This window comes from Pieris rapae, chromosome 8 (genome assembly GCF_905147795.1).
Source record: "Pieris rapae chromosome 8, ilPieRapa1.1, whole genome shotgun sequence".
Classification (NCBI taxonomy): Eukaryota; Metazoa; Arthropoda; class Insecta; order Lepidoptera; family Pieridae; genus Pieris; species Pieris rapae.
This window is the reverse complement of record NC_059516.1, coordinates 9,003,249-9,020,078: the sequence shown is the minus strand read 5'-3', so window position 1 is coordinate 9,020,078 and position 16,830 is coordinate 9,003,249. Positions and strand designations below refer to the sequence as shown.

At 31.1% G+C, this 16,830-nt stretch overlaps 2 protein-coding genes across 3 annotated transcripts in view; both read right to left on the bottom strand.

Annotated features, from left to right (window-relative positions):
- Window positions 1-423: 423 nt before the first annotated feature.
- LOC110998799 (scolexin B) lies at window positions 424-10,667 on the bottom strand. Of its 2 annotated transcripts, XM_022267587.2 has the most exons (7): window positions 10,522-10,650; window positions 8,225-8,254; window positions 4,717-4,888; window positions 2,781-2,934; window positions 2,345-2,497; window positions 2,047-2,184; window positions 424-1,286 (listed from the first exon to the last, which is right to left on the bottom strand). In XM_022267587.2, the coding sequence occupies exons 1-7, from the start codon at window positions 10,616-10,618 to the stop codon at window positions 1,128-1,130; spliced, it is 903 nt and encodes a 300-aa protein (XP_022123279.2). In that variant the 5' UTR covers window positions 10,619-10,650; the 3' UTR covers window positions 424-1,127. The 2 variants fall into 2 exon arrangements, with proteins under 2 accessions (XP_022123279.2, XP_022123288.2); XM_022267596.2 differs by lacking the exon at window positions 8,225-8,254 and having other exon boundaries at window positions 10,522-10,667.
- A 4,644-nt stretch (window positions 10,668-15,311) lies between these two features.
- LOC110998904 (progestin and adipoQ receptor family member 4) overlaps window positions 15,312-16,830 on the bottom strand; it is a 41,313-nt gene continuing 39,794 nt past the window's right edge. Inside the window, exon 6 of the mRNA XM_022267720.2 lies at window positions 15,312-16,741. Within this exon, the coding sequence (XP_022123412.2) occupies window positions 16,676-16,741 (66 nt within the window). The 3' untranslated portion in view covers window positions 15,312-16,675. The remainder of the gene's footprint in view (window positions 16,742-16,830) is intronic.

Here is a 16,830-nt window from a genome sequence, read left to right as displayed (position 1 = left end):
TTAAATATTAGTGTAAAGAGCGAAGAGATTGCATTCTATCCGTCGCCAAAAAAGGATTGTCTTCGTAGGGTTTGGTTATGAGATGCAGACAGGAGATCGATCCAGTGTCACCACGGATCCACGGTCTAATAACATTCTGAGATTGTGGATAAATTAATGGGTTCGGGAGTTAATGAATAAGATTGATCAATGTTTGTTCTAGAAACAGTACCGTCACTTTGACTACTATTTCGTTTCAAACTTTTTGATATATGATTGTTCAAACAAGAGGCTTCATACTTGAATCACTCTTGCGATCATTCGTTTGAGTGTCAAAATTCAGTGGTGCTTTTTTTAACCGTAGAATATAATTTGATTTTTTTAACAAAACATAAATAATCATCTGATATCATTTGGCAATAATACGAGTTAAAAATTTAAAGATTCAAAATCAAGTAATTTATTTATCAAAATCTTAGTCTACGTACAGAATTATTGTCTTAAATATAAATATAGTACATCCTGAAAACAAGTACAAGCACATGACTAGTTTCACGCGAAATTTTGTACTTAATTATAGCTGATAAGACCTCTGTTAAAATGTTTTTTTATGAAACACAGCTTATTAGCATTAACTATAGTGTAGTATGTATAGTCTTTCTTTCGAATACTGTTTACTCTGAGATGGAAAGAGATAGTATTGATTTACATTTGACTTTGTTCTATTCCTCGATTCTATTTTTCTATTACAACGTTTACATTCGGTATTGAAGACCTTACCAGCTATCTTATCTTTTAAACTTCCATTTTATTTTTGTAAGAATTATTTACAAGTATCACTTTATATTAAGTATTATTTACGTTTTCATTTATCCATATAAATCATGTTGGCCACATTTTATCAACAATACTACTTAAACCTTTAAGTTAGATAAGAGTTATCCAGCTACCATTGACAATAATGATGATTAATTAAATCTTATTTTTCCTTACTTATAAAAATGCTCAGTCTCAGTTGTAGCATCTCTTGACACAAAGATTTTAACATTAAGCGTTTTGTCAGCAACTTGTAAGTTGAGGTTTATAAGTAAGGCGGGTTGTCTATTGTCATTTAAATAGTCTTTGGTTTGTCTTCTTTCATTACATGCCTATATACCAGTCACATTCTTGATCCAATCCCTTGCTGCGGACACTCTAGAGAAGTATATGGTTGCGCCGTTTCTGCATTCGAAGGCATCATTTTCCACCCAAGAAGCTACACCTATAACGCTACCAGAATCACTGATCAGACCGCTACCACTGTCTCCCTGTAAAAAATAAGAATATTTTTAGTGTTTTTACTAAGATTTTCGATGAAATAAACCATACAACGATTGATTGTAATTTTATATATTAGATATCATAAGTGTTTACGACACAAACAAATATTTTAATCTTTATATCCTTGTATCTTTCATCGGTTTTATCACAATCTTGCTTATTACGCTTTAATGTTAGTTTAATATTTATACATTTTTATAGTTTTATAGAACAAGGGGCAAACGGAAAATAGGCACACTTGATGTTAAGTGAAACGCCGCCCATCGACACTTAATGCAATGCAATGGGGTTACCGGCCTTTTAGATATTGGTACGCTTTTATCCCCAATTATTTCGAAAATACTTCAGTGGGCAGCTGGTTCCACATAGTTGTTATGCGCGGCAAAAACTGCCGTAAAAAGGCTTAGTAGTGAAACGACGAACGTCGAGGACGGGTGTACTTTCGTATTCTGCCTCGACATCTGATTGTAAAACTCGGATACAGGTATTAATCCGAACAACTCCTCCCCACACACTTCGTGGTGCGGAAGAAGATGCAGAGAGACTCCACATCGGATAGAGTTCGAACCGATTCGAACCGCGATTGTCAAGTGGTAGGATCCGGTACTGAAGAACTCCAGCTCAAAATGGAGAACAACACTCCATAAGTGGCAAAATTATATGATACTATGATAAATTAATCACTTTTGTCAGATGGCTGACCATTGTTACGGGCCCTAGTCTTTCAATAACATAAGATTTACATACATTACAAGCTGTATCGTATCTTGGAGGTCGGCCAGTCGCGCAAAGCATATCTTGGGCGTCGTATTCGATTAATTTAGCACAGCTTGAGTCAGCCAACACTTCTAAGTCCATGGCGTGCTCTTGCGACCGCATAACATCCTGAAATCAAAATATTGTAAGTATTTATTATTTAAGATAAAACTATCTAAAGACGTTTAAAACGAATACACTCAAACTATGTCATACATAGCAAGGAATGGTCAATAATTATGCCAAACAAAGATTTTATTTTTGTTAAGTCATGGTATGTAAGTCTCACCCCATGGTTTTCAGCTCCGAATCCCGCAAATCCGACGGTCTCTCCGGCCTCGTGCTCCGCAATGTCATCCAATGGGGCAGCCATCATGGTCGTGCCGTCCAAAGGAAGTGGTTCTTCTAGTTCTGCTAACAGGAAGTCCCATCGCGCCGCTACCTATAAATCGGACTATTTATTCAACTAGCCAATTTAACATCTGCATATTCAGTATATCTGTTTGAATTGATACACTCAGATACATGTGAAGACAGGAGTAGTCCTGTTTCATTTATCATGCTTATATGGTTAAAGTTTATAAACATTTAGTCTATAAATGAAAACATCAGTGTCAAGATGATGCATGTTTTTTTTCACGGATAGAACTCTGAACCTTCAAAACAGATATGCCACGTGCTAATCGATTACACGTGTTTTTCGTAAAGAATGATTTAGATTGTACCTGTTTAATTCCGTAGCTTCGAGCATTGAGCCAGTAGGGACCAACAGAGAAGCGAGGATGTACGTACAACTTCTTAACTCGTCTCCGAGTGCCACTCCCATCTTCTGTGTTATTGGTACCAGCTAATACCTCCCTGCCACTTGTGAATAGGGAACTGAAAAGATAGAGAAAGTATTTAATTTTATTGTAGGAGCATTGAAATTCATCTTAATTTATCTATCACATGATTACATATTTATAACTTATGCCTAAGAATAAAATTCAGAGTTGCAACTAAGCAAACACTGTTTGTTTTTAATAATTAATTTTCTTTCGAACATAGCTTAAAATATAAAGATTTTATTGTAGAATAGTGAAAATGTCGAACAAATTTACAACTTATTTACCAATGATATGTGTTCATGCAACACAACAAAATAAAGTTCTTGCGGACTACGAAGGTACATTATAACCAAGGCTTTGGGACAACATTGATACTAGACAAGTAGCATGCGCAAAAACCTGTTATTGAAAACAGATCCTTTCCGTATACATGGTGTCTGTATAAGGGTTATAATAATCCACTTTTGTATATAATTTAGTATTGGCAAAAAGTAATGGTTTTTGACATATAGGAGTCATAATGCGTGCTTAGTCTTGACTTTTTGATCATCTTACTACTGACTCTTTATTACCCTAATTATTTAACTTTTTACTTGAAAATAAAACAGTCTACTCTTACTCTCTGATAGTTCATTGTCTACAAATCTTATAATAGATTGTAGTACAATAGTAGAAGAAAAATTCAAATTATATAAAATCGTTATGTTTATTTCATAAGGATTACTTTAACATTTCGTACTAAAAGTACAAGCAAATTTCAATGTATATTAAGTGCACTAATCGATTTTAAAACGAATTTCGCTCGCTTGATCAATTTTATGTGAGGCAATAACATTCGGGATATCCGAGTGAGGCATTGTGTCGTTTACCAAACTAATTTGTGAATTTTGTACAACAGGAAGTAATTTATTGCTAAGTATTAGCATTGAAATGCGCACAGTCATTTATATACAGAATAAATCGATCAATTTCAGAATTGTTAAGTGGGACGGTAAAAAATGTAATCAATAGTTGTTTGAGCTTATTTTTTGGTTTTCCTTAATTGAAGAATGAATTTATTTTTTGTAAACGTAAAACTAAATATACTTTTTTATATGGTTTTTAATGGCCCATGTTTTTTTACGTTGAATATTTTCTAGAAAACGGGCGAGTAAATGGGCCTGGGAGTTTAAAAAACCTTTCAATTCACAAAACAATATCTTTATTTTTATATGTGTTTAATAAACGAAGTTGTTGGTAACCCTAGGCAATTAAAGCGAATTGTTTAAATTGTTTTATCATGTGTTAACAGAACACAATAAGGAAATATTTTAATGTTTTGTCAAATTAAAATTAATATTATGTGGTTTCAATAGATATGTAGCACTCGTTCGAGCCATATTAATTTGTAAACACTTTGGAAAATCCAATGACGCAACAGACTATTATCGATTTGAAATGCGTCTTAAATGTATTTAATCTGTTTTCCTATTACATTCCTGTATTCTTATTATCATTGGTTGTAATACAAAAGCCGTTAATTAATTTAGAATTAGTAATATGTAATTAATATTAACATGAAATACCATTATTGCGATATGTATTAATCTTTTCTGTTTTTAGAGGGCTACATTTCATTGTACAGAATATAAATATGAGATTTCAAAAACATTCAAAAACGATAAATTTATTGACACTATTTCGACAATAATACTTTCTATCTCTGTCCATTACAGTGTACGCCTGATTTCACAGAAAGAGATCAATTTGACAGAAAAATGTTAATTAACTACTTTTCGTGATTACTTGGGTGGTGGGTATGACCCAAATGGTAGCATATACGAGTTCCACTCACCAATGAGCAGCGGACAGTATCCATCGGTCCCCAATAATTGTACCCCCACAAGTCCTGCCAAACAGCACAGCTGATGGATACCTCTCATGCACGGGTTTTGACAAGTCATCTCTTGTCAATGGGGTCGGGTCTTTTAATACTCTGACATTCAGTTCTGGGATTCTTCTTAAATCTGAAGTAATTTATTAATAAAACAAAATTATTTAAATAAATGAAAGTTTTAAGTCGCTTAGCATTTTCTTGTTTCTTACATATTAATAATATTGCATAATTTAATAGCATGTTGCGAGTACAAAGTCATTTTGTGACTGACACGCAAAGTTTAACATTATCAGGATTAATATGATTAATTTTTATCGAAAAATATATCTTTTTGATAAAGCCGTGGGATTTGTTTATTTTCTGTCTTTGGGTCAATCAGACTAAATATAAATTGATAAGCATCTTTCCAGTTTTACCCGTGTGAGGGTCGTGTATATTTTGGTGATATTTTTGTGACAATATATCCCCGTATTAAAATGTTATATTTCATTTTTTATTTTATTTTGTTCACACAGAATAAATAGATGCGACGAAGAAGAACCAGGGCTTGGGTTGGGTTACACCGACATTTTTTCTTGTCTTAACTTCTGTAGCTGTTACATTTTTAGACGTTTGATAATTATTTTTTATTCGTGTGTTGAAATCTTTACTTCGCCTGGTAACTTTTGATACACACTCATCCGCAATTAATATATAAATACATATACATAATTTATTAAATTAAGTTAGTATTATGTATTTCGTTCATGACCATATCCATTTCCCATTTTATATTATTATTATAAAAAAATCAACGCTGCCGAACATTTTTATTGTGAGGTCGTTCGGACCAATTACCAGGTAACCTTGAATTTGAACTTTCAAACCGAATATAGTAGTTTCTGTTTTTAATTCTACAAATATAATTAAAGCATCATTTATTTTCCTTAGTAATAAGCTTTTGAATGAAAGTCCGATTTTATCCATACAATTAAGACTAATCAATCATTGTTTCTTTAAATACGTAAATGTTGTACATTCAGATTATAAATAATTTAAATAAATGTTCGACCTACATTATTTAATCGTTAAAAAAACATTTATAATGTAACTTTTGCTCGAACAATACGTAAATTGTAATAAGATTTGCATCATCGCTTTGGGGGCAAAAGCAGTCGTGTGTATCTAAACAAATGGAATATTACGTCAGTTTGTAAGCTAAAAAACAATTTTTATTAACGCTTTTAGCTGTGGAATTGGTTGCAGTCTGCGAGCACTATTCGCTATAGCGGATTAGGCGAAAATTAAAATAGTTGGCGTACGACCACAGGCTAATTACAGAACATACTACGTACGAATGAATACAAAATGAAAACTTTTTTTATTTTATTCAGATATTAAAATTTTTAGAGGTTCTAAGTTCACCGTTGAAGCAGTGAGGTTTTGTTCAAAAAAAGATTAGTTTTCGTAAAATAGTCACTTTTGAATCTTGATACGACTCACAATCTTGATTGATCGATATCATGTTGTACCGGTCTGGTGAGTATCTGCAAAGTATCGGCTTCTCACTAAAGGTCAATGTTAAATAAAAATTATACCTACTGCGTTAAAACTTTGGCTCTGTGCAAAGCCCCATGGTGGGGTATGATTTGTAATACTATTATTGCATACTAAAATTATACACCACTGTACGACGATCTAAACGTATATACTAATTTAGTAAAAAAAAATGCATCTGTTACATTATTAACTATGATAAAAAAATATTGTTTCACAAAGATGAAATGCCGTCAAAGGTAAAGTTTACCCACACAAAATACGAAAACTCAATTATTAAATTGACATACCTAGGTAACTTATAAATGCAGTTTGCATTTTCGTATGTTGCAGGTTGCATATTGAATTGACTGAACGTAACTATAATAATATAATTTCAAGACAATATTGTTAATCTAACACTAAATAATTTAAAAAATAATTGTTAGATATATTATTCTTATATAATTAAAGTAGGTACCTATGTTACCAGTTCTGAAATCAGAATATAAGAACTGACTGTCTCTTTCATTATAAAAAAAAACTACTAATCGTAACGAAACAATTATTATTTTAATTATTGATTCCGGACGTGTAAGCATCGGTGGGTAAAAAAGCTTATTTTAACGGTTAACGCAATACAAATACAGTTACATGTTTGAAGTGTTGGGTACACATAAATAACATTGAAGACGACCACATGTGACCATCATACGTAGGAAGGCCGTAATGGCTTGTATATTTGGTTTTATAATATTTCAAGGCATTTCAATACTATAGTACAAATATACAGAACTTTATTAGTACTGTAGTATTAAAATGCTTATATATATTACTAGTAGTAAAAAATACAAAACTTAGTGTTGCCAGGCTTTCACTATTTAATTATTATCTAGCCTTGCAGATTCATGCTTTTCGGTCATAATAAAGCCTTTCTTTATAAGCTTTTCTGTTTCGCCAAGTCACTTTTCATATTAAAATAAAAAAAATCTGTTCGTTTTCATAATTCTCTTGTAAAACTTTGTGCAAACAATATTGAACTTAAAAAATATATTATCTTCCCATGCAGTAATAATTCTGAAGTTAGTGTACATAATTTTTTTAGATAGATTCTATAAAACACTATTTTAGTTGTGTTACTACTATTATGCATTATTATTAGCAACAATTGATTAAAATATTTGTAATTTATGTGTTATAAATAAGCCTAGCAAATCAGTTATTATAAACGTATTTAATACAAATGTGTCCTAAAGTTTTTTACAAAAAGTATCTACGCGAACTTTTCTTAACACACAAAATATAATATCTAAGAATTTTTGATTTCGAATTTTATTGCTGAATATTTATATTTTATCAAAGTGACCTAAGTTATCGTGTAGACTGTAGACTCTTGACACTATATGTTCTTGACTTGAGATAATGAAATACATATTGATAATAATTAATACATACTTGGTTTCTATTGTGGTTGCATTTACGCAATGACTGTTGATCTTAGAAAACACATCACATTATTTTCCCTATCGTGTTATATTATTTATTATTATTAAAATTATCTAAATTTCTTTAAATTAAAAAGAATACAACAACTTTATAGACCTCGACACTTGGCTCAGGCGTCAATAACAAGTCTTAATGTTGCAGTTTTCACTTATCACCCAAAATTGTATTGTAATTAATGCATGTCGACGCTTTTGTGGACTGAAATATTTTGACCGAGTTTTGTTCCACCGGCACTAAGTTTTGCGTATTTTTTTCTTTGAATAATAAATCTATTTATCGCTTTACCTTTTTTACTGCTTTACGTTTTGCAATAATTTCTATGCATTTTTAACATTGACACGTCAACTTAAAGTTACTTTTGGAAATAAATAAATTTAAGTTCTATATTTGGCTAACTAAGAAGCGAACCCTTATGATACTTTATTTAATTATAAAGTTAACTTACCAATTAACGTCAATACAGAGTCCAAGCAAACTAGAAATAAATAAAATAAAATTATAAACTAATAATAAACATTAAAGCATGACTTTATAATCTACAGATTTCGTGAGCAATATTGTTAATTTTAATTCCAAGCCCGCATAAGCCTAGATACCAGGAATTCTATGGAAATTTAGTGAAATAATATGAAAATTTTAAACTCAATTATTAATATTGTTACCATATGCACAAAATATAAAAAAGCTTGAAGACTCTTTTGGTTGAGTTTTGGAGGATGCCGTGATTAAAAATAAATATTTAACATATAAAAAATCTATGAAAAAATTACTGGTCCTACAAGCTTTTTGGTCTTAGATTCTTGTTCATATTCATTTGATTTTACAAATTGAAGATGACCAGCCTTCCGTGCCTGACACACCGCCAAATGTATTTTTTGGTCGTAGAGCATGCCGGTGGTCTGGCGATGTTTTTCGTCAACTATGAGCAAATGTTAAATGAGGACAAACTCATTTGCAATAAATGAAACAACATGCAAACATCAAAATGATCCATGCATCCTGGTTAGCTATAGTTTTAGTTAAATATTTTATTCCAAAATCACCAAATAATAATTGGAAGCATTTTATTGTGATTGTCATATAAGTGCATCGTCTTTTTTTAGTTTCTATCTGAAAATTTTGCTTTAGAATTTTCCTTCATTATTTTTTGTCAAATATATTAATAGCGGGTTTTTTAAATACCACTTTGTAATATTCAACCTTGTGGTAAACAATGGTCACGCGCATGTGCTTACTGCCGATTGATATATAATGACAAATACGACGAACATAGTTTTTACAACCGCAACGGATTCAGTGGAAAATCGCTTGAATTATCTCAAGTATAATTGCCGACTATTGAAATGATAATTGCTTCAACAACAATGTTTGACATCATAGCTTATATACGAAGAAACGCTTTAACAAGAGTGATCAAAGCAGTGATGTTTATTTGGAGCTACTTGTTTCTTAATAGACCTGTGAAGTATAATCCTTAAGTACCAGGTACCCCACAGTGAGCGAACTAACACGAGCGAAATACTGCCGGTACATTTTTGCCCGTTTCTTATGGGTTATTATTATTTATGTATTTCTAGTAGATACTAGATAGTGAATTACATTTCAAATACGACTTATTATAATAATAATAAGTTTCGTTAATTTAGGTATATTTCTAAAATACTGATATTATATTAATATTGCTTTTGAAAAATAATATTTTATACGATACTTAGTAGTCGTTGTCGGAAAAGTTTTGCGTTTACACAACATATACTTGTCAATGTATACGTTCGTGGATTTCAAAGTTACGATATAATTACTGGAAATGTGTAAACTAATTAAATTTATATTACAAGCCTTTTTTTAATTTTATAGATGTTTTAGTACCAAGTACAATTCCCATGCAAGTCAGCTAAATTGTTGCCATTAAAAATATACTGGAATTAGTTTTTTTTTAAGATTTAATAACCATTATATTTATTTATTTAGGTGGCTTATGTTAAAATAGAAAACTAAATATATAAACAAATAAAAAACACTGAACGTAAGTCAGTTTGTTTCTTTAGTTTAGTTCTTTAAAGCATGTTTGTTTCTTTAGTTATCAGTACATAGGTATATTATAGATATCAAAACTTAATTTTTAGTTTGCACCTAGTCATGATTCATTATGTCATTTGCTTCCTATTTATTTGTCTAATTTATTCTTAAACTGAGTCATATCGATAAACAAAGAACTCAGTTAGTATGCAAAGAGTGAAGTCATATTTGTTCACTGCTTGGTAGATCTTATTGTATGAAGTGCACAACAGGTTATAAATCTATTGACTACGCGTAAAAATATTATATTAAGGTACCTTATTTCAGACGAAGGATCGGATTTCTTGTATTCTTATTATATTATACAGTTTTCTTCTATGTTCATTTATATTTATTTTATTAATATTGCTCTTGGAAAAGAATATATTCGACCCTTACTTGTAAGTCGCAAAGGTTCTGTATTTAAAAGTTAAAAATAAATAATTATTGAAAATGTGTACAACATCACCGACTACCGTAATTAGCAAAATATTCTATTATTAAAATGTTGTTTTGATAACCCACAAACACCGAATAATAACGGGAAGCGTTATCGTTTTAATGAAAGAAAACGTTACCGGTCCATAATTACGTTAAAACGATAATTGTATCCTTATAATCGACATCACAATTCACAGCACAAACACAATTAAGAACACATGAAAAAGAACACAAATTACTCACTAGGCTTATCTAATGGTTCGACTTGATTCAAGCGCGGTCCCGCCACTGCCGTTCCGCATGCCCACGCGCAGAACACAACTACTGCCTTGAGAAACATTTTGTGTTTGTTGAGCGTCGAACCAGTCGCTGACTTATATGCTACAACTTGACGTATGTTCGCAGGTCACACGCGTCTATCTGGCTGATAATGTGATCGTCAGAAGAAATTGTTATTAATTATACGTATTAGGCAGGTGATTTACTAATAACATTCATTAAGTAAGATAGATACGTACAATTTTGTTATTTTTTAATTAATTTTAGAATCAAACATGTAACAACCTAACTATCACCTGCTAATATACCTGTTAAAACAGGATTTTTACTTAATTTTACAAGATGAAAGATTGTGAAAGTAACATTGACATATAAGAGTATTTTCCTCGTTTATGTCACACTGATAAGGTTTTCCGCTTTTAATTAATTATGTTTGGGTATTTTTCTTAATATACCATTATGTGATAATTCAGATATTTGTATCAAAACAAAGTTGCTTGGCAATACTTAATAAATATATTACAAAACTAGCTCTTATCATTTCAAGTTAGTATGTATGGACCTAGACCTTCGTCATAATTTTTAGTGACTTGTTTATCTAATGCGTTCAGTTTGAAAGTTATATCACAATGAAATTAATACAACAACGTTTATGTGTAGATGACATTTTTATAAAAATTCTTTTATATGCCATGTATTATGAAACAAACATGTACATGACACACAACATGCGCACAGGGCGCAGTCTGCGGAAAACGGGATTTAATCATAAATTATAATTATCTCTTCTTTGATGGCGTGAAAATATAATCTATGGCAAAAAGTTTGAACACAATCGGACGATGCAAAAAGGTTGATTCAGTTTCATTCTAATATTACAATAAATATTGTTATCTGTATTGGGAATTATTAAGAGATATTCTTTTTGTCTTCATGGACCAATCAGATCAATCAGTTGAATGCAAAAATGCTTTTTCATTAATTTAGTAACTTAGTAAAAAAAACAACTCATTTATAGAAAAACTTTAGGATGCGAACATTTACAACTTCTGTTCACAGAATTTTTATTTACTATTCCTAAGAAATTACGAGGTGAAGGAAATAAGAAGATTTTATGATTATTAGTTAATAAACTAGTTATAAAAAAACTGAAATTTGATTCTAATTAATATTAATACCCTCTTCAACGTCTACGCATAATCAAAAATGTTATTTTATTTTAGAGTTCTTACGGATAATACTGAATGTAATGTAATTAAACTATTTTACAAATTATTGCTACTCCAACATAAAAAACATTTTTGATTTAACAGTTGTGCCAAACACCCGAAAACTCAATTCTCAGTTCAAAAGTTTTGTGCTTTAGTCAATAGTTTTAAACTAATTAAGCATTAAAAACAGTTTGACAATCTAATATATGCAGTATGAGCTTCGAAACAACGTTGATTTTCTCGCAAATTTCATCCAACTCAAAGATAAATCAAATTGTACCTTTGGACTTTTGCCTCCTCAGAAGCATCAAGTCACGATGCTTGAATGGTCTTCCAAAATATCCGGACGCACAATTTTGAGGAAGTCAGTTTTTATCATTTTCCGTATACATTTTTGCACGTCTCACGATTGACTCACCATCTCTAAGTTCAATCACCGGAGAGAATGGTTGCGCGTGACAGCTTTATCATTGGTCTCCGAAGACGAAGTATATCTGTTGTTACATACTATAAATTCTCATACATTGGTTAAAAGTTGTTTATAATGTGTGAGAATTGCTGAATTATTCGAGTATTGAAATTGGCCTAAAATTATTTTCCTGAAAGTAAAATACTTATAACAAACTAAAACTTTAGTGCGCGCCTTAAAAGGTCTATTAAAATTGTCTTAAGAATTTTTCCCTAAAGAAATGAATGAGCAAACGTAGGCTACATTCTTAACCTATCAATTCGAATCCATAATTGTTTCACCAGGAATCATATTATCCTATTCACGTTTCAGGCGGAATCTTTGGCACGTCTTTGAATTGATTTGATCAATGTTATTTTTTCCTCGTCAAATTGAAAATCATTGCGAGGGAAAATGGATTTTCATGCTATAATACTTTGACATATTTCATCAGGCGGAAGATCACACATAGGACGTCATGGATATTCCTACTCGATCAGGCCATAGTGTACGTAACGTGATTAGACATTTCTGCTAGTTTCTAGAACCTGAATTTAGGTTATAAACACACATAAATTGTTTCCTGTGCATTATCTTTTACGGTTAAAAGATTTAAATTGAAAACCACTTTTAGTTAAATTTTAGTCTCAAGTTTGATAGAAACTTTTCTGCTGTCGTGAGCCAAATAACGATTTAATGACGACAGGGATAAGGAAGAAATAGTCGGAGATTGATATGACCGAAAGCTGTACCAAAGCTTTCAGTCATAATAAAACAACATTAATAACCTAAAGCTGCGGCTCATACTAATTGAATATTGTATTTGTTCTGAAGAAAAAAAAATACACTTCATTTGTTATAGAATATCAATGTCTTAAGCGACGAGCTTTTTGTACAATGTAAATATATTAAATGATATTTCGAAAATATAATCAAAAAATATAAGATCTGAAATCAATTTATTGGTGGAAGGAAATTTATGTGCAATCTTAAATTACGCTTTTAGAATATCTTTTACAGAAGTTTTTATATAATCACTATCTCGAGTGTGTAACATTAACTTGCGGAATTCTTAAGATTAACAAACTTTTGTGATTCTAAAACAAAAACAATTTTCTCGATATTATTATAAGGTTTACTTTTAAATATCAACAAAGGCCCTCTTTATGTTAGACGAAAAATCCTGTTAGTACTAGGGCTTCCACTGACCATATGATAATATCTATACAGCGTGTCCAAAAAAAAAAATAGATTAGTAAATTGGTATCGTTTGGTGTGTGGAATATTTTTAGATATTATGTTACTAAAAGCAGATGTGCGAAGTATCTCCCGTGCCAAACCATTCCAAATTACGTGTCGATATAATAAATACATATTATATTATTTTTACGAAATGTGTGAGGTTTTACAAATTGCAAACAATACTTTGGGAGGACTAATTTGGAGTTCGCAACGCGGTAGATTGTTGTTACAATGTAACTTAAATTGTTTTATGGTTCTCATAAACCATTTCGGTTGCGAATGTTAACAGTGTTTTATAACTAATTTACTACGATTTTCATTTAATTCTATTATTGCTTTTCGCTATCTATCTATGCTTAGTTTAATCTAAGTTACTAAGAAATGGTAAAGTCGGATTAATATAACAACGTTTAAGCATTTGTCTTTCATAGGTTTGTTTTGTCTTTGGTTTACGCATATGACATCTTTCATTAGTTTTAAGTCAGTTATAAAAGTCGAAACCGACACCAAGTTTAATTATTTTCATACTGTCATATCGCATTTAGAGGTGTCAAAGAAGTTTTAATGTTTTTAGTTTGTAACGAATGCCGGATATTATAGTGCATAAACACTTGTAATCAATGCGGATTTAAACGAATTGAGAGAACCGTCTGTAATTAATTATATAAATGATTATCTATCTTCCCATATAACACACAATTGGTTAGCGATACATAAATATGGAAACGAAAAGATTTTATTTAATACTAAGAATTAGCAGTTATTTGTATTAAATCAAGTTAGACTTCATTTACTATTAACATTTAAAATTGTCTACCTAAATATTTATGATAAGCTTTGTATAGATATTAATATATATGTAAATTATAAGTAGTATTATTTACACAGAGTACAACCTTGTTGGTACATATGGAAAAATCGACTACTATTTCGGGTAACAAGATAATAAACGTTTTCCCATAATTCTCATGTTTCTTTTAATTATTGGAAAATTCCAGGCAGGATGTATTTAGTGCTTAACCTATTTATAATTGCATAGTGAACTGTGCGAGAAAAATTGCACAATATTGTAATTAGGTGGTAATTTAACTGTGGCAAATCTATAAATATCTTTTTTATCTCCAAGTTTCCCGGTAGCTTATGTCTGACTGTCGTGATGAGCAAGGTAACATCTGGAGCGGACTATCTGTTTCCACCGGTTTCTTTTCAGCGCCTCTTTTATAACAGCGTATCGTAGGACGATTAATCTTTCACTTTATTGGTCCATCTGGTTGGTAAACGACCAAGTGATATTTCGGATTATGTGTCACGAAACAATCAGTTTCTCCATGTTCTCATGACCTCTGCGCATTGTATGACGGAAATATGGTATGATTTGTTGTTGGGCTAGGGGTAAAGGCAAGTCCAGTCTTCAGAGTTGGTACCAGGTTGGGAATTGGTGCGCTTCGGAGTCCACGGTATACTTAGCATTCGCCTCCAGCACCAGGTCCTTAAAAGCATCAATACTTTGCCGTACTCTTGACTTACAGATTTTATTTAAGATTTTCTTGACACGTGTAAGTTACTAAATTACATTTAACTAACTTGGAGTTGTTAGTTTTACAATTATTCATACAAAATCAGTTTAATTGCACTCTTTTAACATCGTAGTACTACGTAAGAGAAGGAGTGAGTACTTTATTAAAATAGTGTAATTAAACAATTTTCTATGAATAAATAAAAATATTTGAGTTAAATATACATTCGTAGCGCACTCACGAGCCCTTTGGCATTGAGAGTGTCCATGGGCGGCGGTATCACTTAACATCAGGTTAGCCTCCTGCCTGTTTGCTCCCTGTTCTATAAAAAAAAATAACACATACTGAGATTTATTAATTTAGTTAATATTACCAATTGTCTCAAGCAATTGTTTGAATATTGTTTAATAAATATGTATATGAATTTGATACGAAATATTGTGTTAAGGTGTTATTTTATTAACCCGACCTTACCTACATAAATGGCCAAACAATTTTCAAGCGATTTCTTAAATACAAAACACACCAATTGGTCGTTTCATTTCTAGTTAATTGGCTAAATTTTAAGAAAGACAAATTTTATATTAAGATATTATCAACTAGTACCTAATTAACTGCTCATTTTTCTAATATTGTATTAATGTATTGCTGTGTTTATAGGCTGTGATAAAGTTTTGTATATTATTGTTTTAAAGAGATTCGATTAGTTTAGTATATGAAGTTTACAACAAATTTTGAGCATTTCTAGAAAACACCTGCAGACGAGCCTGACACCTTAAAGGGGATCTTGGAAATTGTCAGCTTTTGCGAATCACAACTAAGCAGTGGACAAGATTTTGGGACGAAAAATACATTTAAGTATTAATTTCCAATTGTGTAATGTAGATTGTATGAAGAAAAGGCAGGTCACGAATCTCTTAAATTGTCTTACTAATCACAAGAGATATTACGCCGCGATACTATTATTACTTTCATAATCACCAAAATCATCAAAAAGGCTTTAAAACGATGCTATCTCTAGGCCGTTATATTGTCATCTAAAACTTATTATTATTTTTAAAAATTGAACTATTCTTAAATTTTAAATTATCCAAATGAACGATATTGCTTTAATTTCTTAATCTAAAAGCATAATTAACTAGCTTTCGGCTACTTTAATGAGAGGTGGAGAAAGATATGTTATCATAACTTTCGCACGTGCGCAATGGTTTGACAGCGAACCTGCCTATAAACTTTGTAACTGCTTCTAATCGGCCATTAACCATTACAATTAATTTATCGCTTAAAGAAAGAGAATGCCCATTTACATATAATTATTAAGATAAAAAACTTTGTTCATAAGCTATATCAGCAATATAAAACATATAGGATTTTACTATTTAAATAAGAGAAAGAATGATGCAAAAAAAATATTATTTTTTCGGGCTTTGGAATTTCTTCTTTGAATGAATATTTTAAATGTCGTAAAATCGTATGGTAGTTTACCATACGATTTCATATTTAATTTTAGCTGCACATGGGCAATCTCCTTGTGTTCATTTGTTTTAATTAAGACAAGCATAATGGCAATTTCTCTCGCGGAATTGACTGAATCCCTAAACCTAAATAAATGCACGGACATCACATTTTATTCACACTTGGGAATTGTCTTTCAGGGTTTAGGGTGAGAGGAAGTCAGATGGAAGGTGTGGTGGCTGGTGTCAGAGGTGGCGCAGTGGAGACCGGCAGTCCACACGTGACATCCATGCCAAGTCTTTTGTTGTTACCTGAAACATTAATAATTAATTAAATAATATCAAATAATAACATATTACAAATATTTAAAATTAATTCTAATATAATTACTAACCTTAAA